The following is a 17,797-nucleotide window of genomic DNA, read 5'->3' on the forward strand; positions in this document are numbered from 1 at the left end:
AAGACAGGTTCCTCACACAGGGATTTACAGTTAGAAGTTCTAAAAATATTTAGATGGTACTTGAAATAACCTTGAAATAAATTTAACCTTAAGAAATTAGAAATAATGCAGTAAAAAAAGTAACAAAATGTGTGTACCCATCCTCATACAGTGTGTGGCATAAATATTATACACCACGTGAAAGTATTTGCAAGTTCCATTCTTCTTAGTCTCAAATCTCTTACAAATCCCCCATTATATCCACAAGTCATGAATGTCATGTGTAGATTTATGGATTCCTCCCTGTACAATGTTTCTAAACGTGAACTTACATGAATGAAATTCTCAGGAAATTGAGTACATTAATTCTCCAGCTGAAAAGGGAGAGACATTTGCAAGATGGTTTGGCCACTACTGTATGCCGTATGTTCTAGATTTAACTTCAGCACATAGCTTACTCTGTTATTTGGTGGTTTTGTCATAGAGCATAGGTTTGTATTTAAAACCGGAATATGATTGAGCCTCTTTAAGTATTGGACAGACAATTGAAGGTTTCTACTATACATCACTTTGAATTCTTCAGCAGAAGGAGCATAGGCTATTTTTCATAACTTAAGACATTTGATTGATAATTTGGGTGGAGAAGAAATCAAGCAGGGACAGAAAATGCAGAGAGCCAGTCTGGCAGATTGAGTGTTTATAGCAGCTGGTAGTTTGCAGCCCAAATTAAAGAGAGTGGTGGAATTGTGGGAGGGGAGGTGAAGCGGTGCGGGGGTGGGGATGAGGAGAGACTGCTTTCCTAGGGGGCCTCCAGCCTGTGACTCTGGGCCTTGGGTTATATAAGGTGGAGAGAATGACACGAGTGACTTCAAATTTGGTGACCTTTATTTGGAATATAAACGTATTTTGCGTTATTTTCATTGAGATGCAAACACATAGCAAAAGAGAAAGAATTTCCTTGATTCTGTGACGTCAACAGTGTTAAGACTTATCACTGATTTAATAACAGTATTACCTTAAATATACCCACCCTTTGTTACATGTGTCATGGTGGCATGGATTGGCTGGAGACTGAGGGTTGGTCCTAGCTGGAGTATGTGTCACCTGAAACTCTAGAGAAGGCAGAGGTTATGGGGAGGAGAATTATAATGTACGGCTGGCAGCAGTGGCAGCTGGAAGAGTGTGCTTGGTGTAAAGTGCCAGGCAGGGTAGGTTCATCTGGTGTGTGGTGTTTCTGGGATTAAAAGAGCACTGTGGTGATTATGGCATACCGTCACGGCTTGCTGGGGCGCCTCAAGGTTTTCTCTGGATTTCAGAGGCCATTTTGATTGCCAGCATTTCAGTTGGCTACGTGTTGTAGAGCAATCTTCCAGAAAAGGAGGGATTTCATTGTCAGTGAGTCCTTACTGAGGACCTCCTGTGACTGGTTTCTCACTGCTGTGCCCGTGCAGGTATCAGTTTGGATAATGTGGGGCCAAGCTGGGTGCCGTGGGCCAGGACTAGGGCAGAGGTAAAGAGGGTTTTTAATTCCTGAGAGATTATGGCCATGGCCAGCAACTAGACAAGTCTCTTTTTTTAGAAGGTTGGAGGGTGAAGTATCAGATTCTAGGTGTGAACTGCTGGTAGTCCAGGGCTCACTTTGGAGGTAGCCCCAATGAGGAATCCACCCCTTACCTCTACCCTCTCGGCCCCCCTGACCTCTGTCCTCCCGTACACAGATTTGCTTTGGACGGGAGAGTTTCTCTAGCCCAAGTGTCCAAGGCCGATTCCTGTCATTGTACTGCTCACACTGTACAGTTACGACTCACTGTATGTCAGTTCATACAGCTGTGTGTTTTTTGTGGACCAGGATTCTCTTATTCAGTACTTATTCCTTGACACTCAGCACTGTGGCGTGGCATGGGTGCTCCCCAAATAATCACTGAAGAAATGAATGACCGTGACCACCCCAGGAACTGGGATATGCGCTTGATTATTCCAGCATCCCCTCATTTCAGTACCAGGGATGCCTTGTCTGCCATCATCCACGTTTCTTGTCAGGACAAGATGTGCTTAGGAATTTCATTTCCTTATCTTTGAACACATGTTTTCGGGTTGGCAAGTATTTCCTCTAGCAAGTGCAGGCTCCAGATATCCTGATTTTATCATTTGATCTTTAATCAAATCTTCTACTTTCCTGTCTGAAAACTCTGGAGAGATGGACTATTTGTTGGAGATTCCAGAACTAGGAGAGACTGGAAGAGCAGATTCTGCCAGGAATAGCAGCAGGGGAGGGAAAGGTGTAGCTCTTCCACAGGTATTATGGTTGTGGATATCCAGCTGGGAGAACTGGCGGTTAAGGGCAAGCCTGGGCCTGGAGTGACACCACTGGCGAGGGTGGGCTGTTAGGCCACAAATGTCCCCTTGCCCGGGGCAGGTTAGCTCTGCCCAGTGTGCCAGGACTTGACCCTCTGCTCCCTCATGGTCCCTTGTTCAGCGTAATGTAATTCAAGAATGCAGCTGTTTGGTACCCTGCAGATCTGTGTGCACACAGGACACGCCTCCTGGTGGGTAAGGGTGAAAACTGGGCCTGTCTCTTCCCTGGAGGTAGAGGGGACTCCAAAATTCAAAGTTATTAGAAGCTGAGGTCAGTACGTGAACTGAAGATGAGTCAAGGGGTGCTCAGAGGGCCAGAAGCAGATGAGATATGGAACCTAAGATCTGAGGATTTAGGAGGACATGAGGCAATGATTCAAGACGGAAAGCTTGGAGGGGACCGTGGACAAATACGTGATAAGATGTTCTTTTCTGGGGCTTCCTCAGTGCTCAGTGGGCAGCCCAGCACTTTGAAAGGACCAGGGATGGGCCACAGAGACAGCAGTTTGGGGCTCTAATGGGAGTTTAAAGGTAATCAGAAAAAACCCACAATTTTAATTCATCTGTGCTCAACTACCTACTGATGTTTGAAATATGAGGAGCTGACTTTAGTAACTACTTAGATTTCTCAGTTTTCGTTGAGGTAGTTTGCTGAAAATAACTTAGGGTTTTATTTTTAAACATGTTTCTCCATCATCTACTTTTCCTGTTTATTTTATTTATTTTCCTTATTTCTTTTATATGTGAAGTCTTGAGTTTTATATCAGAAGAGATCAAATTAAGTACTTTTGGATTATATTTTAGACAAGTTTTATTCTATGAGTTAACACTTAATGCTAATATTATTATTGGGGAGTGAGTTGCAGTAGTTCTTACCATTTCTGACAAAGTTTGCCTCTTAGCTCACCTATTTTGTTCATAGGTAAAATTGGTTTATTTATTCTGATAGCCATATTTTTTTTAGTAATACTTCCACATATATACATACTGAAGAAAGTTGATGCTCATCTAAGATTTGAAGTACATTTTATTATCCCCTGCCAATTAAAATCACACGCAGTCCCTTTTTGATTATACATTCATTTTGTTAGCATATAACCAAATGCTGATTAGTACAAATTCCTCACATACATTTACAGATGTTGGCCTTAAAAAGATTAGGTCTCATGGGGAATGCATGTGGCTGTTCAGTGAACATTATTAGTGGGGGATGATACCTAGTTTACTAAAACAGTGTCTTTTTTTTGTCTATTTCTGTAGTCAAAGTGTCTTATTTAAAAGTGACACTTATAGTTGCCATAGTCACATTAGAGGATTTTTTTTTTCTTTTTTGTCACCAAGTTCAATTAGATGGTCCAGAAGTTTGGAAAAATTATAATGTGTCATATTTGCTTTACTTTTCAGTGCAACAGAATGGAATTCGGCATTGTTCCTATACAGCTTCTCGGAAACATCTTTATGTTGATAAAAATACAAAGGTTATTTGCCAGGGTTTCACTGGGAAGCAGGTATGTGTATCAAGACTTTTTAATGATATATGTACTAGAGATACAAAAAGTTTTTAACTTTTATATTTTTTTAATACATTATACACAACTTTATAAGACATGATTGTTGCAGAAAAGTAATAAACTACAGCAGTAGAGTTGTATCTTAAGAGTAAATCAGTTGCTATACTCAGCCTGTAAGATGAAAATTGTATTTAAATTTACCTTGAAAATTCCTCCTGTGGAGTGTGTTATGTTGGAAACCCACATATTCTATTTTAGCAAGTATAACACCACTGGTTTTCCTCTAGCATTAGAGCAGATCACTGTTTCTTATTAAGCACTAGCTAAGTTCAATGACTTGTGTTTAGGCCTTGTACAAAATCAATCAATCAATCAATCACAGTTAAACACAGATCTACATTCAGTGTGGGGAAATGCTCAAGCCCAGAGGCTCATGGGATCTTCGACAGGCAGAGGAAACAGCACATTGACTTTTCCCATCTTATACTCTCTCTGGGAAAATGGTTTTCGAGGATACTAGCAGGAAGAATTGCCTGAAGCATTTTAATTTATTCTCATTTGTGTTCTTTTTCTCTCTGTATCCCCTGCCTACATCATGGAATTTGCATAAGTTTAAATTTATCTGTGATGTGATTCCATAATAAAATGCAATTTAAGAATCTCCTTTCCCTCTTTCCTACTGTTCTACTCTCCTGGCATTCCTTCTCTTAACAGGTTGACATATATTCTTTCAAATTTTCTTTTTTTTTTCTCTCATAAGAACATATGTATCCTTATATATTAGAATGCTACTCTGTAGTATTCTACAAAGTTTATTCTACATAAAAATAAATACACATATGTAAAACACATATAGTATATAATATAGATCATACAGATATGTCTATAAAATAGATTCCTAAAAGTAAAATGGGTGTCACAGTTTCTGTGTATTTAAAATTTCAACAGCTACTGCTAAGTTGAACTTTAAAAAGTTTGTACAAATTTATAGTTCCACCATAGTAGATGCACAGGTTTTTTTTTTTTTTTTAAGTGAGGGAATACTACCAAATCAATTAGCAGATAACCACGTCTTAAAAGTACCCTTTCTTTATTACTAAAGGAGATACGGCAAGGTAAAAGCAGTTAATGATTTTTTTGTTTTGTAGTTTCAAAGTTATTGATTTTTCTGTAATTAAAAGAATTGTTGTGTCTATTCTGTAGTATTTTGATAATCTAAAGCAGGAGTTGGCAAGCCTATTCTGTAAAGGGCCAGATTATAAATATGTTAGGCTTAGTGTGGACCATGCCGTCTCTGTTACTAGTCAATAGCATTGTAACAGTAAAAACCACCATAGACAATGAATGGGCGTGATTGTATACCAATAAAATTTATCCCTCCGGCCGTAGTTTACCAACCCCTGTTCTAGAGGATGATTCCTAAATATCCAAATTTCTATAACTTTTGTTTTTACAGTACTTAGAAATTGCTTTAAAATTACATAGTTTTTTTTTTAATGAATTTGGTTAGAAGGCTGTATCATGTAAAATGTTCTTTTGCTTTTTGACCTGTTTCTGAAATAACTGGGTGCAAAAATATGAATTGCAGTGGACCTTCTTTTCTTATCTTTCCATTATCTTTTAAAAAAGTCACTACCAACAAAAAAAGAAACACCTGCAAAACTTTGAAATTTTGTTCATAGGTAAAATTGGTTTCTTTATTCTGATAGCCATATAGTTTTTGGGTATAACTTTCTACATTCTGAAGAAAGTTGATGCTCATGTAAGATTTGCAGTACATTTTATCATCCCCTGCCAATTAAAATCATATGCAGTCCCTTTTTGATCATATATTAATTTTATTAGCATATAACCAATGTTTGATTAACTCAAATTTCCCACTTAAGTTTATTATGTATAATTTTGTTTTTCTGTTTGCTAAACTTTATATGATCTTATGATGTTTTAACCTCTGCCTTTTATTTTTAAAGAACTATTGTCCCTGGTATAAGCACTATTTGGAACTGTCTCTATTTCCTAAATTAGGTGATAGTTTGCTTAAGTATTGAAATCCAAGGTTGGTTTCTGTGTTCTGCAGTTACATTGTTTCTTAGTTTGATTTCTTGGTTAAGATTCCAATATTATAGAGGTAATGATGAAGTCTGAAATTAGGGCTTATCTTCATAGGAAATCTGCATTTTGCCTTGTTAGCTTTTTGTTTTTCAGTAAACACATATGAATGAAGAATATTTGTATTTCAGAGTTGAGTCCAACAATGCAGATTTCCAGTGATGGAATTTCTTGTACTAGCTTATATAGCTGCCCAAATTATTCCTGTTCTTAACTGTACCCTAGCGAGTGATAATGGGAAACTAAGGAAAATAAGCATACTAATACGAAGTGTTATTCCTGTTTAACGCTACATTAGGACTGAAAAGTTGGGTCACTTGAAGTTGTCTAGCAGTTTAGTCAAGGCAGTGCTTCTCAAACTATCTAGAATAGAAGTCCAGTTTGGGTGCTCGTTTTTACTTTCCAGGCTAATGCAGATTAATACTTTTGCAAAATACAATAAAAATCTCAGCAATATCATTGCTATAAAAATTTGCAAACATTCTCACTTTTAGTTTTGTTTTTATTAGATCTTTTTTCTTGCTCTCTTTCTTTCTCTCTCTCTCTTTCTTTCACTTTTTCTATTTATGTCATTGCAGACCAGCAAGAGTCTATATACTTGGAATTAGCACACCTTTAAAGAAGAGACCTGTGGTTCTTTGCAAAATTCCATCACTGACTTTAGACAAGTCAGTTCATATGCTTGGGGCTAAGTTTTCTTATTTTGAAAAAATGGAGAAGTTGAATGAGGACATTTCTAAGTCTGTCTTAAGGCCCTCATTTTTATGCCTTGAGTAGAATTTGAGTAGTTGGGTCACCGTTTTTAGGTCCTTGTAGAATGACCGTATAAATCCATACAGGTTTCAACAAGTGCCTACAGAGTGCCTACTGTATACTCTAATATGTTGATTTAGGTGCCATCCTGCAGTAAACAAAGTAGGCAAATCATTGCCTTCATGGAATTTACTTTTTACTTATGGGAGAAATACAACAAAATCAATGAGTAAGTTATGTGATACATTAAAAAGTATAAATGCTATGGAGGAAAGAAACCAGAGGAAGGAGGAGTGTGTGTATGTGTGTAGAGTCGTGGTAGTGGTTGGGATGGAGAAGGGAATTTTATATCAGGCGGTCAGGGGAAGCCTGCCCTCTGAGTCAAGGTCTAAATGAGATGTGGGAGGGGATATGTAGGAGCAGTGCATTGTGGGAGGAAGCCTTGGTACTGGCATCTACTGAGCGGAGGCCAGGGCTACTGCAAAGCGGGCAGCTAGGCCTCGAAGCGGACAGCTAGGCCTCAAAGCGGACAGCTAGGCCTCAAAGCGGACAGCTAGGCCTCAAAGCGGACAGCTAGGCCTCAAAGCGGACAGCTAGGCCGCAAGGCGGGAATGCGCCTAGTGTGTATGGGAGCTGCAAAGCTAGTGCGACTGGAGTGAAAAGAGCAACGAGAGAACGGTGAAACAAGGTCAGGCAGGGAAGGGGTTCTCAGGTGGGGAAGCAGGTTGGGTATGATTTGTAGGCCAGCGTAAGGAGCTTGGCTTTTACTGTGAATTAGATGGAAAACCACTGGAAGGTTTGAGCAGAGGAATGACCTGATCTTCCCTATGTTTTAACTGGATCACTGCCTGCTATGTTGAGATTAGACTGTTGAGAAGGGAGCCAGGGCAATATTCTGTCAAGAGTTGATGGTGACTTAGACCAAGGCGGAAGGGGTGGGATGCTATCAGACTTATTTCGAAAGTAGGCCAATAAGATTTACTAACGTTATCTGATGTGAGATATGAGAGAGCGAGAAGAATCAGGGATGACTTAAGTATTTTTGGTCTGAACATCTCTTAGGAGTGGAATTGCCACTAACTCAGACTGTGGAGGGGAGTGATGAGGAATTCAGTTTGGGCACTTTAAGTTTGAGATGCTTCTGGTTCTCTAAGTGGAGGTGTCAGAGAGGCAGTTGGCAATGTGAGTATGAAGTTTAAGGCAAAGGTCTGGGCTAGATGTGTGTGATGGGGGAGGGCTTGCCATATGGGTGTTTATTGCCATGATTAGGGATGAGATGACCAAGGGCACAAATTTAGATGAAAAAGGAGTCTAAGAAGAGGGAACCCAGTGGAGGTAGAGCCCCAGAAGCCTAGTGTAAAAGAATCTTTTAATCCCTGGAGACGTTTTTGGTTGTCACACCTGATTGGGATCGGGAAGAGGGTGTGGTACTGGCATCTACTGAGTAGAGGCCAGGGAGGCTGCTGAACGTTGTGCAAAGCACAGGACAGCGTCCCATAACAAAGAATCAACATGTCCAAAATGTCAGTAGTGCCGAGGTGGAGGAGGGAGAGAGAATGGATGAGGAGACATGATGTTGTCTGGGCAGCACTAAAGGGCTCACTGAAGGTTAGTGAGCATAAAGTGAGAACAGTCAGCATGGTTTTGTTTTTTCTGCAGGCTCTGTCTGGCTGCACATGTGCCATGTTACAGTAGGTAGAGAATTGGATTTAATGAAGGTTGTGATTTTGCCGGGTGTGTAAGTTGAAGTGAGAGGTAGCCAAGGTTGATGTGTGATTGGCTGTTGATTTTAAACTGAGTAAAGAGGGATGTGAAGACCTCAGGATCTGAGGAACCATGAAAGGGAGGTGTTAAGTCACCACCAGGCTGTTTCTGATCCTCAGCCAGATTTGAAAATGGAATAAAAAGAGACACCCCCCCACTCCATTTTGTTTTGTTTCGTTTGTTTTTTTCAAACAGTGATTTTGCCTTTGCGGAGAGGCCTGTTTTGCTTCAAGGTGCAAAGCTGTGTTTAGCAAGTTGATGAGAATGCTGGTTACATGTGATTGTTATACTCTGGGAAGTAGTTCACCTGTTTGTTTCTCTTTTCTAGGTCACTGAAGATTGTCTGGCTTCCTAGCCTGCCTTTTCTCATGAGTCTTGTGCTTTTCCCCCTCAGGGCACCTTTCATAGCCAGCAGGCATTGGAGTATGGCACCAAACTTGTTGGAGGAACCACCCCAGGGAAAGGAGGCAAGACGCATCTGGGCTTACCGGTCTTTAATACTGTAAAGGAGGTAATTAATGTCACCTGAGTTTGGCAAGAGAAGAAAAGCAGGGAAGAGCGAACATACTTTGAATAGAGATCTTAACACATTTTTTGCAGGAAACGAGTAAACTCGTCATATCGCTTTTTATACCAAAGCGCGGGAGACGAGAATAACACAGATTTTGCACCTCTTTTTAAACTAAAACACTGAAAGTTTCATAGAAAAATATCAAATAGATCGAAAGATATGAATATTTTACGGAAAGTCTAATTTTGGCGAGAAAATGTCAAAAACGCCCCGCGTTACGACGCGATTTGGCGGGAAAATGCCCGCTTACAAATTAATCGTGTCCCTTTTGGGAGAGTCATTTGCCATTTTAAAATCCACTAACATAGAGAAATTTAAATCACAGTAAACATCAGTGGGTTCGCTTCAGTCACATAGGCTCAGGATGTTTCTCTACAGCCCGTGTCACTTTTGTTTATAGGCACACATCAGCTCGTAAGGGAAGAAGTGCCGACCGTGGCTTGGTTTCTGTGTGGCTGGTTATCCTTTGTACCCTTTCTTCTTCCAGGATGTTAGTAGTGCACATGTCAGCATTCACCTCCAACCTTTACTGGGAATAGGCTCTTTGCCAGGCACTGTGCTCAGTGCCTCATTCAGGCCTCACTAACAGCCTCTCCCTCTTAAAGACGTCAACATTTCCAGTGCGGGAAGTGAAGGGTCTTGCGCATAGTCTTGCCCCTGATAAGCGTACGCTTACGTGGCTCAGAGTAAGAAATGCGGTGTTTCCGTGTGAAAAAACTAAGCTGTTGAGTTGCATTGACCAATCACAGAGTTCTCGTGTCGTCCCCAAATTGCCGATTCCTTAATATTTTAAAAGTGATTTTTAAACTAAACTTTAATTCTTTGTTACAAAATGAATATGTGTTTATTGTACAAATTCAGATATAAAGATATGTAAAGTTAAATTTTGCAGTGTTTTCTACATATCAGTTTTTGCCTTTATCGAGTACTAATTTAAGCTGTGTGTATTCTTTCATTCCTTTCTACACTTACATGAATATATACAAAAATAACAGGAGTTTCAAGGAAACAGTGTTACAGATTCTTGGCTATTCAATCAAAAATATCTAAAAATAAACTTAGTACTTGGGAGTGATGTATTAATGATAAAAAATGTATCTATTCCCCCCTTTCTTTTAAGGCATGTTTTAAAGTATTGCATTTAAGTACAGAATTATAGACAATCTCTTTTCATAATGCTAACTTCAAATTGAAGTTTGTACTTTTAATCCTAAGGTGTAGGAAAAAACAAATATCATTCAAATTTGAATTTTTCATTTTATTTTAAATTTGAAAATAAGTGTGCACTATATGTGTGTATATGTGTTTTAAGTGTACTGTATTTTAAAGAGTTAAAGTTACAAATCATCTATTCTTTAGAAGAATCATTTAAACTTTTTCTGCTTTACTTTTTTGCTTTTTCCTCCACTCAAATTCTATTACGGCTTCCTTTGTGACCTCAAAATACAGAGGAGCTGTTTCCATGATTCCTATAGGTAGATTTGACTTTTGTCATCACTCTTTTTCTGCCTTCTTTTAAAGAAAGTTTTTGTTGCTAAGCAATTCATTTGTTATTTATCACGATACAAATAGCTATGCTATTTGGAATATTCTGTAAGATCTTTGACAAGTACTGTTTATTTCTCACCTGTTGAGCTCGTACAAGGAGCTTTCTGAGTGGGTAGGATGGATACCTTTCATCCAGAATTACTCACCAGCGTAGACCCCGTTGTCACATCCAGTTTCTGACAGTTATTGTAGCCTTAAGAGATATAGAACTGGGGAGGATATTTTCCATAAAATGCCTATATGCCTATGATCTGACTTCTTTTGGTGCCATCCTAGTTTTTATTTCTTTTGTTCCCCCTTCCGTTATCACTTTGACAGAGATTTTTAAAAATTATTTTTAATTCCTGGCATCATTTGTAGATGGTCTGTCAGCATCTTTGGCTTTGTTCTTCTGTCATTGTTAACACGTTGCGTACGGCGGGGTTTAAATCCCTCGTGAAGATTCTCGTGATCTGTACGCAACGTGTTAAGATACCTCTTTTTATTAGAGATACAGTAGAGAATGCTTCTCAGTCTCTGGGGATGTGGGGAACCCGTCATTCAGGGATGGTTCTTGAAGACACTGTCTTTTACTTCTGCTCCCTTCTAGTTGTACCTGCATATTCTGTAGCTTAGTATCTGTATCCACTGTAAAATCCCTGTGGCACAGCCTCCCAAAAGGTTTTGATATACATGGTGACTAAGTTACATTTTAACACTTGCAGGGAGGCAGCCTGCTGTAACTGAAAAGAACCTACACTTTGGAATCAGATTTAGGTTTGAATCTTGGCTCTGCCACCTCCCAGCTATGTAACCTCATGCAAGGTATTTAATATCTCTTTGGCTGCAGCATTTTGATTTGTAGCCAGGGGTACTAAGCATGCAGGGTAGTGGTGCAGCCTGAACTGAGACCTATGTGGAGCCCTCTCACAGAATAGGTGCTGCTACTCTCGGAGATCACTCATCATCTTCAAGGAGCTTCCATTACAGTAGAAGAGACATGGCCACATGTATAGAAGTGGAAAGAAGGAAACATCGTATTGATACACACAGAGAGTATATAAAGACCAAATGTAGGCTTGTGTCCACAGAGAGAACGGTGGTCAAATTGATAGTCTTTAAGTGCTTTGCTTGTGAGGGGTGATGTAGAATAGACCCTAATTCTTATTTCACCCACATTCTTATTCTGTGGCCACTTACGCATGTGCATTTTAGTTTATTTCTAATAAATGTGCATTTAGAGTAAAAATTATCAGCTAAAAAATACCACTATTTTTGTGGTCTCTTGATAATATTTATTAAGTGTGACATATTTGAAAAGAGATGTTTGAGAGTCTAAGTCTGAGGCTGAGGGACTCCATAGTCCTTTTTTTCTCCCGAGGAGTATAGGGTCTTTGGTACCGAATAGGTGATACAGTGTCTTGTATAGCAACAAAAATAAACATGGCCACAGGAATGAGGGGACACAAATGCAAATCAGGCAGTGCTTTTGGGTTTACTGATGTGCCATCACCTGAGGGATGTCACAGAACCTTTCAGTTTAGAGTGGCATTCCAATTGGGCTGGGAGGAGGTCACGGAGATGTCCGATGTCTCCTGGTGGTGTCCTGTTTGGACCCCAAGACATTATGGAAATCAAGGTATTAAATTCATTTTCCAGTGTTTATGACTCAACCAATAATAAAGTGCTTCGTGGTTAATGTTTCAGGCCAAAGAACAAACAGGAGCGACAGCTTCTGTCATTTATGTCCCTCCTCCTTTTGCTGCTGCTGCCATTGATGAAGCTGTTGAGGCAGAGGTGCCCTTGGTCGTGTGCATTACTGAGGGGATCCCCCAGCAGGATATGGTACGCGTCAAACACAAACTGCTGCGCCAGGGAAAGACAAGGCTGATCGGGCCGAACTGCCCCGGCGTCATCAACGTGAGTATGACGAGGAGAAATAAGCCCCGCGATAGCCTCTCGCCAGGCTAGTCAGCCTTGAGTCAGTCCAAGGGCACTGTGTGTATGACCTATGAGTTCCAATTTGTTTTTCACGTTTCTGAAACTATGATTTACTTTTCTTCAGCCTGGAGAATGCAAAATTGGCATCATGCCTGGCCATATTCACAAGAAAGGAAGAATTGGTGAGTATGTTTCTTAGAGATTAAAAAAAAACATTCTTTCCCCTACGCTCAAAACTTACAGAGTTTGCAACTGTGTAAGTCAAATTCATTTTAATTCATGTAGCTTCGATAGAACTTACCAGGGAAGTTTTGTGGTGAATCTATTCCATATCCTGAATTGAATGAGTTGGAGAAGCAATAATCGTTTTACAGAATGAATGAAGATGTTTTGGTGTCTTCTAAGATTTTTTTCCTGCTCAGATGCCGTGGATTCTTCCATGTGTTTGCATATTTCAATAGTTAATTTCATGTTATTGCTAAATAATATTCTGTTATGTCATTAAATTACAGTCTGTCCATTCTCCCATGGATGAACATTTCGGTTGTTCCCAGGTTTGAGCCATTACAAACAAGGCTCTGGTACACGTTAATATGCAGGTCTTTTTTGTGGATACGTTTTCATTTCTCTTGGGTAAGATACCTAGGAGTAGGTTTGCCAAGTCATAGGGTTGCAGTATGTTCAACTTTTTAAGAAATTACGAAATAATTCTGTGAAGTGGCTGTTTGTTTTTACATTCCCACCATCAGTGTTTCTGAGAGTTCCAGTTGCTCCTCATCTTCACATTTGTCAGTCTTTAATTTTAGCCATTCTACTGGGAGTGAAATGGTATCTCTTTATGGTTTTGAGTTTCCCTGGTAACTAATGATGGAGAGAGCTTTTTCATGTGCTTTTTGGCTCTTTATATATCTTCTTTTGTGAATTATCTGTTCAAGTTCTTTGCACATTATTTTTATTGGGTTGTCTTTTTATTATTGATTATAGGGGGTTCTATAAATATTTTGGATATAAGTGCTTTGTCAGATATATGTGAATATTGTTAGTTTTTCTGTGTCCTGTCCTAAGATTACTTTGCCCTCTTGGATAGTACAAATTTGCTCAAAATGTTTTGGGAAAATTATACTGCTACTTGTTTAGTTCCTCGAGGTTATAACCAAATAAACATTTCAAAGTTAGCCCATTATGCCTGTTTTTAGCCTTTTCACACCTAACTCTCCCTAAGCTGTACTGTTTCTCCACAATAATAGATGGTTAGGGTAATTTATTTATTAGCCATGACTATCAATACTAAGTAAGAATAATCAACATAGTAGGTGAATGTCTGTTATGTAGTTTACAGGACTGAGTTAAAGGGCATGATTTTTCTTTATTACTCATGTCTCTTAGAGCCGGCAGCCTGCTGCCAGAAGGCTACTTGCCAAGTGCTCTCACAGACCATCTGAGTTCTGCTGGGGGCCTGGCCATGTAGTCACTGATTTTTGAGGAGAGAAAAGATGATTATTTGCACTAAATATTTCTATTTTGATACCAGTGCTAATGGTCTTGGAAGACTCACTGATTTCAAATCTTTAAGCTAAGAGTTTAAAGAAAGGAAGGACTTTTCGGTCCCTTGGATATTTCTTGGGACATATATAACTTAATATAATAGCAATACAATAGGATAGTGAGTGACTTTCCAGTTTGTGTTCATGATAGTTAATAAAATTATATGTTAGCTAATTGAATGTTTTTGAAGTGATTGGATTCCAACTTGATATTTAACTGTACCATATTTTTTCTTTCTCTTACTTTAGACATTATTTTTATTCTCAGCCACACATGACAAACTTGACCCCTCCATCCCTTTTGATAAATTTATTTTAATCAAACTTTTAATATTTAGATCATTGTAAATTCACATATAGTTGTAAGAAATAATAGAGACAGATCTCCGTTTACCCTTTATCCAGCTTCCCCCAGTGGTAGCGTCTTGTAAAAACTGCAATACACGGTGACCATCAAGATAAATGTTTCCATCACCACAGGGATCCTTCATGTAGTGACTGCCTCCTACTCTCACCCTTCTTAATTCTTGGCCATTAAAAATCTGTTCTCCACTTATATAATTTTGTCATTTCAGTAATGCTGTTATAAATGGAATCATATACTGTGTATCCTTTTGGGATTGGCTGTTTATATTCAGTGTAATTCTCTGGAGATTCATTGAAGTTATTTTGTGTATCAGTAGTTCACTTTCATTGCTGAGTAGTATTTCATAGTATGAATTTACCACACTTTGTTTAACCAGTAACCTTTTGAAAGATATCTGGGTTGCTTCCAGTTTGGGGCTCTTATAAATAAAGCTGCTATAAACATAAATATTTGGGTGCTGGTATTTGTATGTATATAAATCTTCATTTCTTTGGGATGCCCAGGAGTGCAGATGCTGGGTTGTATGATCGTTGCATGTATTTTTTGTTTTTTAAGAAACTGCCAAATTGTTATCCATTATGGCCATAGCATTTTACATTTCCGTCAGCAATGTGTGTGTGATACAACTTTGCATCGTTGCCAGCATTTGTGGTGTTACTATTTTTTATTTTTGCTGTTCTGATAATTGTTCAGTGATATCTCATTATGGTTTTAATTTACATTTCCCTAGTGGCTTTTCATATGCTTATTTGTCATCTGTATATCTTCTTCAGTGAAGTGTCTCTTCATGCTTTTTGCCCATTATCCAATAGAAAAATTAGAAAAATTGGTTTATTTGTTTGTTTAGTGTTAACTTTTGAGAGTTCTTTATCTATTTAAGATACTAGTACTTTTTGGATATGTGGTTTGCAAATATTTTCTCCCACTGTAGCTTGTTTTCATCCTCTTAAAAAGGATCTTTCAGAGAGCAAAAGTTTTTTAATTTTGATGAAGTCTAATTTATTAATTTTTTTCTTTTGTGAAGTGTGCTTTTGATGTCTAGTCCAAGAATTCTTTGCGTAGTAAAGATCCTTAATTTTTTCCTAAAAGTTTTACATTTAAATCTATTATCCAATTTCAGTTAATATTTCTATAAGATGTGAGACTTAGATCAAAGACTTTTTTTTGGCTATTGATGTCCAACTGCTCCAGCATCGTTTGTTGAAAAAATTATCTTCATTGAGTTGCTTTTGCATTTTTGTGAAGAATCATTTGGCATGTTTGTGTTGGTCTGTTTCTGAGTTCTGTCTTCTGTTCATCAACTTGTGTGCCTATCCTAACATTAGTACCACCCAACTTGTTTACTGTAGCTATATTAATAAGTCTTGAAATTGGATAGATTGATTCTTTGCACTTTATTCTTTTTCACATTATTTTAGCTATTCTAGTTCCTTTAATTTTCCATATAAGTTTTAGAATGATCTTGTCTATATCTACAAAAACCCTAGCTGGGAATTTGATAGGAATTGTGTTAAACCTACATGTCAATTTGGGAAGAGTGGATGTCTTTACTCTGTTGAATCTTCCAATCCGGGGACATGGTATTTCCCTCTATTTAATTAGATTGCCTTTGATTTCTTTCATCAGCATTGTGTAGTTTTTAGCATACAAATGCTGTGCATATGTTGTTAGATTTACACCTAAGTATTTCTTTTCTTTAAAAAGCAATTGTAAATTTCACTGTATTTTATTTTTGGTGTCCTTGTATTCATTGCAAATATATAGGAACACAATTGATTTTTTTATGTTTATCTTGTATCCTGCAATGTTGCTGAACTCGATAGGAGTTTCTTGGTGGATTCCTTGGCATTTTCTATGCAGACAGTCATGTCATCTTCAGATAGGGACAGTTTTATTTCTTCCTCTTAGAAAACTCAAGAGAAGAAGTAAAGTCTATTTTTTTTACACATAGTCTGATTGCAGGGTTCTTCCTTCCTGGTTTTCCAAAGTTCCTTCTTTTATCATTTCTTTTCTGTTTGGAGAACTTCCATTAGCCATTCTTTTATGACAAATTGTTGGCGACAAATTCACTACGTTTCCCTCATCTGAGGATGCCTTTATTTCCCCTTCATTCCTAAAGGATAATTTCACTGGATCTATATCTAGGATTCAGGGTTGACAGTCCTTTTTTTTTAAGCACTTAAAAAAAAAATCTTGTTTTACTTCTTCCTTCCATGGTTTCTGATGAGAAGCGGATGCCATTTGAATTGTTTCTCTCATGTAGGTAAGGTGTTACTGCTCTCCAGGTTTTATTTTGTTTTTTTTTTTGGTCTTTGGTTTTCTGAAGTGTATTTATGATGAGGTTTGGTGTGAGTTTCTTAGTGTTTATCCTGATTGGGGTTTACCCACCTTCTTAAATATATAGTAAGTCTCTTGCTAAATTTTGGATTTTGTAAGACATTTTTTCAAGTTCTTTTCAGCCCTGTGCTTTCTCCTTCCAGGACTCTAATAACACAAATATTAGCTCTTTTGTTATAGTTCCATCGGTCCCTGAGGCTCTCTTTATTGTTTTTTTTCCTATTTTATCTTTGCCATTCAGATTGGGTAAATTTCATTGTTCTATTTCTCCTTCCACTGATTCGTTCCTCTCTTCCCTCCATTATGCTATTGAGATCATCCACTGAGCTCTTAGCTTTGGTTATTGTATTTTTCAGTTCCAAAATTTATTTGGTTTCCTTTTATAGCTTCTATGTTTTTGCTGAGACTTCATATTTCTTTGATTAAGCTTTCTGTTTTCTCATTTGTTTCAAGCATATTCGTAACGGTTAAAGTATTTTTTTTTTTATCATGGTTTTAAAATCTTTGTCAATAATTCTAGCATCCCCTTCATCTTGGTGTTAGCATCTATCAATTGTCTCTTTTCTTTCAATTTGTTATCTTTATGGTTCTTGGTATGGTGAATGTCTTTTGATTGGAACCAGGATATTTTGGGTATTATGTCCTGAGTATTTGGGTATTATTTTGGGTATTTTGGGTCTTGTTTGAATGTTCTGTTTTACCTGACTCTATCGATGGTGCTTTAGCCAGGATTGTGGGGGGAGGCGCCTTGTTACTGAAGGTGGAGGGAGAATCTGAGTTCCCTACTTGGCTCTGTTGATGCCAGAGTAAATAGGCTGGCTCCTCCTTGCTGGGGATGATAGTTCTACCTCCTCACCGGGTCTCCACTCATACTTCAGTGGGGTGGCCGTGCTGTTGTTGGGTGACAGTGACGCTCTCCATTAGGCTTTCTCTGATCTCACCCCGTCAAGGAGATGGAAAAGTGCCTCATTACTGCCAGATGAGGGTGGGCATACGGGCTCCCCACATGGTTTCCACTGGTGCCCTGGCGGTGGGGAAA

The 17,797-nt window shown here is 38.4% G+C and overlaps 1 protein-coding gene across 1 annotated transcript in view; it reads left to right on the forward strand.

Annotated features, from left to right (window-relative positions):
* Positions 1-17,797, forward strand: part of SUCLG1 (succinate-CoA ligase GDP/ADP-forming subunit alpha) — a 33,746-nt gene that overhangs the window by 5,434 nt on the left and 10,515 nt on the right. Inside the window, exons 2-5 of the mRNA XM_019756388.3 lie at positions 3,739-3,842; positions 8,866-8,982; positions 12,277-12,489; positions 12,635-12,692. Of these exons, the coding sequence (XP_019611947.1) occupies positions 3,739-3,842; positions 8,866-8,982; positions 12,277-12,489; positions 12,635-12,692 (492 nt within the window). The remainder of the gene's footprint in view (positions 1-3,738; positions 3,843-8,865; positions 8,983-12,276; positions 12,490-12,634; positions 12,693-17,797) is intronic.

This window comes from Rhinolophus sinicus, chromosome 2 (assembly GCF_057876585.1).
Source record: "Rhinolophus sinicus isolate RSI-liver-muscle chromosome 2, RSI-T2T, whole genome shotgun sequence".
Classification (NCBI taxonomy): Eukaryota; Metazoa; Chordata; class Mammalia; order Chiroptera; family Rhinolophidae; genus Rhinolophus; species Rhinolophus sinicus.